Source organism: Paralichthys olivaceus, chromosome 1 (genome assembly GCF_024713975.1).
Source record: "Paralichthys olivaceus isolate ysfri-2021 chromosome 1, ASM2471397v2, whole genome shotgun sequence".
Taxonomy (NCBI): domain Eukaryota; kingdom Metazoa; phylum Chordata; class Actinopteri; order Pleuronectiformes; family Paralichthyidae; genus Paralichthys; species Paralichthys olivaceus.
The window spans coordinates 1,655,071-1,664,488 of record NC_091093.1 but is presented as its reverse complement, the minus strand read 5'-3'; the positions used below and the strand labels follow the sequence as shown (position 1 = coordinate 1,664,488).

Genomic DNA, 9,418 nt, shown 5'->3' with positions numbered 1-9,418 from the left:
AATAAGACCAGTATCTACTGCCAATGAACTGGAGAGGTCCAAAACATCTCAAATCATGTGATATTGTCACTAATGAGTAAGTAAGTCTCGTCAGGGTGGATGATGGACGCCATTACTTCCCTCAGTCTGAGGGTCAGAGCTTACAACAGGATTTTGTAATCCATGCACAGCAGAGAGACCGGTCTCCGGTTCTTCAGGTCCTGCAGATCTCCCTTCTTCAGCAGCGGGGTGATGACGGCCCTCCTGCAGCTCAGAGGTAGCCTTCCATTCTGGAGACTGTTGTTTACTACCTCAAGCAGATCCTGTCCAATGATGGACGAAAAGGACATAAAGAAGTCAGCAGGAAGGCCGTCTATCCCTGGAGATCTGCAGGCTCATGGTGGCTCTGTGCAGCTCTTGCAGTGTTATCTCTGCAGCTAGCTCTGCATTGTTACTCCTGCTGACCTGAAGGAGGCCATTCAGGAAAATGCTGTCTGGATGCTGTCCCATCTGGATTACTTGACCACTCAATCTTAAAAAGGTCTCTATAGAAACCGGCAGCAAACATCCTGATCTTAGATGAGTCTGAGACTTCAGAGCCGCTACCTGTTTGTAAACAGTGAATGGCCGTCCTTTGTCCATTTTTCTGCTCCAACCCAAAGACGAACTGGGACGAGGTATCTATCTGTGAGATGTTCTGACCAGAGCTCCCTGTGCTGAAAAGATCAGCAGGTTTGGACTTGCGGGAGTCTAAATGCCCCTCGATTTCTTTTAGAAGCTACTGAAGACTGTAGGTCTTCTACCTGTCTCTCCAGATCCCTCATAGTCTGGGTTACATCTCTGGTGACATTGCGAGTGAACTTCTGGCAAAGTTGTTTTATTTGGGTTTTCCCAAAGTCACACCACTGCTCAATGCTGTTGAAAGCAGGTCTGCTCTCTCTTTGGGAAAACCAAAACAACTTAAAAGCAGTTCTAAAAGCCAGGTCTTTTAAAAGGGCTGTGTTAAAATGCCAACAGGCGCTCTTTAAATTGACATTTTTGATAAAAACAGAGCAGGAGACTAAAAGATGATCAGAACAACCCACAGGTTGAATAAAACACCTTTTAAAAATATTGCATTGGAAATTATCACCTTAGTGGCTGGGTTTACAAGTGGGAGAACAGGATTAAAGGTATGGTGGATCACCACTATTCCAAAACTGAAAAAAACAACATTAACAAACAATAACCCAAAGATAAAGCTCAGTAAAGTTTGTATCAAAACCACTATCACTTCCACATTCACACACCACTCTCAGCTCCACGCTCACTCCACCAGTTCGGGTGGTAGCTACCACGGAGTTGTCAATGGTGATAGTAAGGTCATGGGTGGGAGAGCCTTTCTAGAAGGAAAAGTAGCTTGGTTGATTTTCCTTTGTCTTGAAACAATACTGGTAAGGATCAAAAAGGTTGTTATGGTGAAGATAGGAGGAGAGTTGATTAAAGATAGTACGTTCAAGTGCTTTGGAAAGAAAGGGAAGAAGAGAGACAGGTCTGTAGTTGATTACTTCAGACAAGTTGGGGGTGGGTTTCTTCAGGAGAGGGTTTACTCGTGCCTCCATTAGAGAGTTAGGGAAACAGCCAGTTGACAGGGAAGTGTTAATAAGATGGGTGAGAAAAGGAAGAAGGTTGGGAGCAATAGACTGGAGGATGTGAGAAGGGATGGGGTCAAGGGGCAGGTAGTTGGGAGGGTGGAGGTTACCGGGATAAGAACTTGATTGGGAGACAGGGGGTTCAAGAGGACAGAGTAGGGGACAGAGATGTGGTCACTGCCGGCGCGACCGTGGCCTCAGTAATCAGGAAAGAAAAGACATTTGGAACTACCTGTCAAACTGAGTATCCAGGGAATAATACACAGCAAAAAAAAACCATCAAATATGGGTCCTTAAAGGGATAGTTTACCAAAAAAATCAAAATTCACTCATTATCTACTCAGCACTAACCTGATGGAGGGGTGGGTGAAGTCTGCAAAAAACACTTTTAGGAGTCTCAGGGGTAAACCATATCCAATACAATTCATGTAAATGGGACTCCTTCTTCAGACATAAAAACAGAACATGCCTCCATACTGCTCGTCTGGTGTCATCCAAGTGTCTGCAAGCCCTGACATTCATATTCGACATGAAACTAGATCATTTACACAGTGTTTTTAGCCTAAATACTCTTATTTTACTGATGTTCTCTGTTACATGAGACATCTATTGCACTTCTGTCCGTCCTGGGAAAGGGATCCCTCACATGTGGCTCTCTGATGTTTTTTCCCCTGTTAATACTGTTTTCATGGTAGTTTTTATTTACAGTACTCTTGTTGAGGGTTAAGGGCAGAGGATGTCACACATTGAGACAAATTGATTTTTGTTTGCATGTGTTGTGGTCTTTTAGGCTTAAAATACTATGTGAATGACACTGTTTCGAGTCGAATATAAATGTCAGGGCTTGTGGACACTTGGATGACACAACACAAGCAGTTGTGTTTTTTTTCTTTTACATCTGAAGAAGAGGCCACCTTGGCTGCAACACTGTTTACCATAGACCCCTAAAGTGTTTTGTGAACTCAAAAACTTCACCCAACCCTCCATCAGCATAGTGCTGAGTAGTAATGAATGAATTTTCCATTTTCTGTGAACTATCCCTTTAAACAAGAGAGCAACAGGAATGCAAGAGAAAATGTACACCGGTATAACAATGGTAATCTAAACAATGGAACTGAAGAGACTCTACAAGGGGTTACTGGCAGGAAGGAATGGACATGAATTGGGCAGTAGGTAGAAGTGAGTAGTAAGCTAAAGCAAGAACTGAAACAACAGATAATATAATATTAGTGATAAATGAAAAAATGGAATATGCAGAATGAACAAATTAATATGATGCTATATCTGGATGATTTCAGCTAAGGCAGGGATAAAGTGGAACCATTTTGCGAAGGCAAAGCGAAATGAGGTTGAGCAAACAATTGGCAAAGGCAAGGACAAAGGCAGGACCTCACTGCAGGGAGAACATTGATAACCCACAGTGACCCTATTTGAATGCTTTGCCATTTATTAAAAAATTTCCAAAGGTGTATTCAAAATGAAACATTCATACTGTTGGATTTTTAAATAACTTATAACAAACAATACATATAACTCATAACAAGATGACAATACTTTTTTCAGGTGGTGACTATGATCCTGATTATATTCCCTGCCACACTTCACTGAGAAAGTTGAAGCTGAGACTCTTGTGGCATAAAAACATATTTTGAGAATGACATTTGACTGTTCTAACCAGAAAGACTGTGAAAGGCAGAATATTTGATGCATGATAAGATTTAGTTGCACCTTAATGTAGCACTGCCCTTCAGTGTGACTCATTTCAGATAAATAGATAGATAGATTGACAGATATATAAATAGATTGATAGACAGAGGGATAGATAAGAATAATAAAAGGTATAAAATTGTCAAGAATAAGTACTACTCTATAGTAATTCCTTTTACCAGTTTCACTTTGTGGTGATCTTTTATCATTTATTGTCACTCTCTCTTTAGTCCAACCAAATCTTTCAAACACACTTGTTATGCATAGGCTCATTTCATAGAGGGATATCAAGCACATTTGTTTGGTCAGTAAATGTCTGCCCTAAAAATCAACCCCATCAGTTGATTATGTAGAACATCTTTCAAACCATAGTTATATTTAATTGTTTTGCCACATCTGGTTGTTGTGTGAGACAGCATTAGTCTAGTCAGTAGATGCCCCCAAACATGTTTACATTTGTGTGACAGTGACCTCTTGTGGTGCAGTAATTATGACAGGAGCCAAGGAGGATGTTTGGTCATGTTATAAAGTGACAGAGATGGATAAAGAAATGGTTCTTCAAAACTTAAACTTAATTTCACCTGAAAGACACCTGTTCTTCTCCCATTTCAAACCAAAGACCTTTTTGTGTTGTTTTAAACCATTACCGTTTATAACCATGTGTTTATTATTTGAAACATCAATCAATCAAATTTAATTTAATTTGTATAGCCAATTTGTCGCAATTTGTCATGTCGGGCTTAACAAGGTGGGGCCTCCCTTTGTCCTTGACAGCAAAGGTCCTCTAACCTTAGCAAAAAATGATTTTGACCCAACCATGATCTTTCCTAAAACCCAACCAAGTTGCAGCCATTACTACAGCATTGTCATATTATAAAATTGTTATTTATTTACCAACAGTGATTTTTAACAGTTGGATATCTAATTCATGCTCCTATTTGTTGTATTAGGGGATAGGGATAAAACCTCATGTATGGTTGTGTTGTTTGAGAACAAAGGTTGTAACTGAAAATAACAGGCAGAAATGTTATACTGAATATTGGTGTCATTCTCCACTCTGTAGGACACTGCACTTGGTCTTATTTGACAGGACAGTGCTGGAAAGACTTCACAGCAACCTTTCCAGGTGCAGGCTGGCTGGACAAGCAGTCAGTCCCAGGTTCAGCAACATGTCAGGAGGCGTGATCAGCCTCAGACAAAGCAAAACACGCCAGGTCACATGTGTTTACAGATGTCTCAGAGCTACTGTCTCATCTCTTGTGGAAGCTGGGACTGTGAATGATCTGAGAGAGCTTTCCAAATGAGTCCATAGAGTCCACAGGTTCTTCTGTTTGTGATGCACTCAGCCCTGGCTGGTCAGGAATGCCCCATCCTGGGGCTGAGGCCTGTTCCAGAATGCTTATCCTAGGAAGGAACTGAGCCAGTGTTGGGACACCTCTGTCTCGACCCTGCAGCCTTTGCCGCTGGTTTCCTAAACTGAGCAGTGCTCCGTGTTTGTCAGAGATGTAGACGTTGTACCCATCTGGTAAAATCTGCTCTCTGAAGGTGCAGTCATCTCGGCTGTAGGTGTCCTGGAAAAGACAGAGAGGCATACATTCATATTTTATCCTCCTTTGTATTGTATGAATATAGTCCGAATGTAGAGAAAAATACATCCAAAATATTAAGAATAAAGCAAAAATCTTAAGAATAGGCCAAACTAATTCAGAGGAAAATATTTTTAGCACTTTAAGAAGAAAGCTGAAATGTCGAGCGACTGACAGATGTGAGCTGCCAGTGTTCCATCTTTCCAAGCTTTTGGTTTTCTCCTTCAGAACAGCAGCACAATCCCTAATTTATCCTTATACCAATTACCACATCATGTTTTATGCGATAAAGAGAAAGAATTTACTTATTACTTAAACTGATGCTGAAGTACAATGTCACCCATCGATCAAAATAAGTAATTTTGTTTAGGCAGTCATACATGCTAACAGTATTTTAATATATTCTTAAAAAATGTGACTTTGATCTTGAAATTTAAAATGTATTCTCAATTTTTCGTCTTTATTCTTGAGATATGCAAAATTTAAAAGCATATCTGATTTAGTGTGACTTTATTCTTGACATTTCAGCTTTTTCCCTCAACATTTAAACTTCAATCTAGAAATGCAAAGTGGAATTAAATGTTCCTCTTCTATTTTGTTTTCTTATGCCTGGTCCTAATATTCTATTTTATATATATATAATACATTCAGGAGTTTCCAATCTACAGTTTATTCTGGTATGGCAAATATTAACTTGTTAGCAAGCTTTGGAAGGTACTGGGCATTCTTCAATCAAATTCTTAGATGCGTGATTGACACAAGCCCTGTTTGTGTGGCCCCACCTTGATGTTTGCCTCTTTATTTATTCCAACATAAAACATAAAAGATAGACAGAGTCATCCACTAACCACAAGGTTAATGATTCGATCTCCTGCTCCCCTGTCTGCACTCCGACTGCACTTGTCCCAAATGAATACAGTCCATTGACCATTTGTGAAGCAATTAGTTGCTTAATAAAAAATGCATTTGAAACTATTTTGATTATTTGAGTATTTGAATGTGTTCTCCCAAATAATGTCAACTCATTATATTTTGGTTTTAGATAAAGAATCTTATCATAAATCATAAAACGCAGCTATAAAATATAATTACAATACAACTAAATCCATTTTATATTCCAGCGAAGGGGTCCTGCTTACAAATTTTCCAATTAAGGGGAGAAATGGGGATTAGTAGGGGCCCAGCAGCTCATTTTTGCACCAGGCCCCTCCAGCAAGTCATTTTAGCCATAAGCTCAACAAAGTTGTTAACTTTGAGTGCTTGCTAGAATATTATATTGTTGTTTATTTTTTTCCCATATATTTGGACACAGTTTGCACTAATGGCATTTTTAGATAGCAACCTGTTTTTATCAACAACAACAAAAAAAACATAAATGGTGCTGCAAGTTCTTAGATGGCTGTTTACTTTTGGGAAAGAGAGCCAGCCAGAGGCCAAGGTTGTTGTTGCTGCTGCTGGAGCTTTTCATTCAGGTTTTTCACTTTGCAAACACATCTTACCCTGCACCACACTGGACAAAGGTTGATGAACCAGTCGACTGTTTGAATGAATGACTGATTGGCATGCAGTGTTTTCGGAACACTGAAGCTGACTACCAACAGCAGAAGAGCTTGTATCAGCAGCATCTAAGAAAACCTTTCTGGAAGAGTCTTTGAAAAAGTTCTTCACTGAGTTAAACCTATTTGGGAGAAGCATTATTTAGCATGTTGCTATGTTTTAGAAGGTGCATTTTTATCAAATTATTACATTTTATAATAATTTTACCCATATTGTTTGTAACTTCACAGTGAAAAATAATCAGTAACAGATTTTTTTTTGTTTGTTTATCACTTGGTGTTGGGTGTATGAGAAATTGAAGAGTAACCCATGTAGCATTTTATTTGTTTATGATCCTATTTATCAACGAATATGATTTAAATGAAATAGAAAAGGAATTATTTTAAAGAAGTATTCCCGATGTTACTGATCAATTAAGTGATAAAATAAGTTGAATTGTGAGCTTCAAGCACTGAATAAAATTTAAGTGTGTGCACTGGGTGATGCTGAAGAAACTGAGAAAGAAAAATAGTTGACCATTCAGTGGAGGCAGTGAGGGGATATAGTGTATTTCCTGAAGAGTGAGCAATGAAAAGTTATATCTTCAAAATGTGTCATCCCTATCTGGACACATGAAGTGAGGCACACAATTCACTGTTGAGCACAGCTATGTTTCCAGGGTAGTTATTTGTTCAGTGTGTGTCAGTGATTTTGATTCCCATTGGGTTGCTACACTAAATTATGCCTTATAGCTCCTGTTACCTGCAGTGCAACAAAACCAATGTCATTTCAAATCCATAGCCAGGGAGCTGATCCAGTGAACAGATACAATTCTCAAACTAAACAGCCACAGTTATTAGCCTTCCATATTCTTTTGACTCAATCAGACCATAGCTAGAACCATAGACTGTACATGTGTAGATCATTTGGTAGATTTTCAGTAAGCATCAGTAGCTTTCTGTAATTCCTAGTGACCTCTGCATGTGGAATTAAAAAATAAGCCCAGGCATAAGCACATTTCAGCACACAAACTCCAATAAAACTATAACAGAAGAAAAGTGAAGTTACATTTATCATAAATCATTCAGTCATTAAAAATCTGAATAATTTTCTGTATACAGTATGCTCACATGATTACGTTTCCGATTCAACTGAATTTCTTTCTAGACTGTTGGATTTAATCTAAAAAATCTTTTCTTAAATGTATTATAAATGTACTTACTTATTTTAATTTGAAGGCATTGGTTTAGCTGATTATGATGGATTTTTGCACACATTTTACATTAAGTTTTTAAAAGGGTTGCACACCCTAAAATCACAAAAATGTTGTTCTGCAGTGGTAATGAGACATAATTAATTAATTAGACATAAATATAAAGGAACAGATAAATTAGTGAATTACTTTCGGAACTTCTGTTATCAATTAATAACAAATGTAGACATAATTTGGTAGCAGATTGTCACATGATCATATAAATCCTTACTGATGAAAACAGTCGTCCATTGCCTTCTATGCAGAGAAACCGTGCAGTTGCTACTCCTCTGATGGCCACACAGCCTGGATCCACTGGACGGATCTCCAACAAACCTGCAGTTCAAATCCTCATCAGAATGAAGAATCACACCAAACCCACTTCAGTCCTATTGCAATCATCAATATGATTTACCAACAATAATAGAAGTTTCCAGCTATTGAAGTCTGTGTGTTAAGTTCCTTACTTACTGTACAGAGATTGGTCTGCAGAGCCATGGATCTGTCCATCCCCACTAATCAGCAGGTGAAGTCCTGGCCTGGCAGCAAACAGGTGCCTGAGTCGTACAACCTGGTCCCAGCCTTGGTTGATGTGGGGTCCCTGGTCCAATAGGGGTAAGCAAACAACTCCAGCAGCAAGAAATACATTGGCAAAGGAGACAGTGACCACGAGCTGAATCATGATTAATCAAATCCTCTGTATGCACTGTTACTGCTCCCTACAGCTGGCAGAGTCAAGTAAAGAAGTCTAATCCTAACCCTGCCTTTTAAACGTGGCCCTTATCAGTTGCAGATAACCCTCCCAGAAGCAGACCACAACACACCCCTACATGACATCCAACTAAATCATAGCTCTCCACGGGTCGCAGATGTGTCATGTAAAAACTTCATTGTAAACTCTGACAATTAAAGATGAAATCCTGGCTAAGACTTTTTATAAAAATATGACTCAGTAGTGGTAGTAGTACTGGTAGCATATTACTAGCCATGTGTATATATGTATATATATATATATATATATATATATATATATATATATATATGTACATTGCTTTCAATTCTTTTTATTGTTTTTCCCATACATCTGATTTTCTCATGCTTTGCCTTTGCTGTCTGATAGCCCCCAACTCAAACCAATACTGTGTTGTGCAGGTGGTGTGCCTATTGTGTTGTACAATATATATATATATTCTTAAACTACAATAACATGTTGAATGCAACAATTTTACTTGTAATGCTGTATTATATTATAGTTTTAGTACTTTAACTTAAGTATGTTATCTGGAAACTTCCTCCACCACTGTGGTATTAGTAGTAGGCATGTAAAGACATTATTGTATTTCACACAGTGACTGCTAACAATGTCACATTCATAGATTACTGTCAGAATAACATTAAATAAACACTGCAGTAGCAGTAGAGGAAGCAATAGTAATAGCTGAAGTTGTAGAAGGCTTGTTAGTACAAAGTGGTAGGGGTCGTTTTAGAAGGAGCTGAGGCCCTAGTAGTATTATTGTTTTGGTTTTTGTACGTTAATTTAAGAGTAGTTTGGCCTACAGTGCCTGTAGACTACCAGTGTCTAAAATTGATGATCATGTTGCATAATTATGTTACATAAAGTCCAACCAAATGTACTCTGTCAAATTGCACGTTTTTTATTTGTGGATAGGGTAAAGTCTACAGATTGGTCTGATTCCAAGTGGAGCTGTGAGACTGGGTCATTGCAC

General features: G+C 38.6%; 1 protein-coding gene across 1 annotated transcript; it reads right to left on the bottom strand.

Moving 5' to 3' along the window:
• Positions 1 to 2,263: 2,263 nt before the first annotated feature.
• On the bottom strand, positions 2,264 to 8,590 carry fgf19 (fibroblast growth factor 19). The gene is made up of 3 exons (XM_069511959.1): positions 8,163 to 8,590; positions 7,924 to 8,027; positions 2,264 to 4,888 (listed from the first exon to the last, which is right to left on the bottom strand). Exons 1-3 carry the CDS (start codon positions 8,371 to 8,373, stop codon positions 4,568 to 4,570), a joined length of 636 nt encoding a protein of 211 aa, XP_069368060.1. The 5' UTR covers positions 8,374 to 8,590; the 3' UTR covers positions 2,264 to 4,567.
• Positions 8,591 to 9,418: the final 828 nt, after the last annotated feature.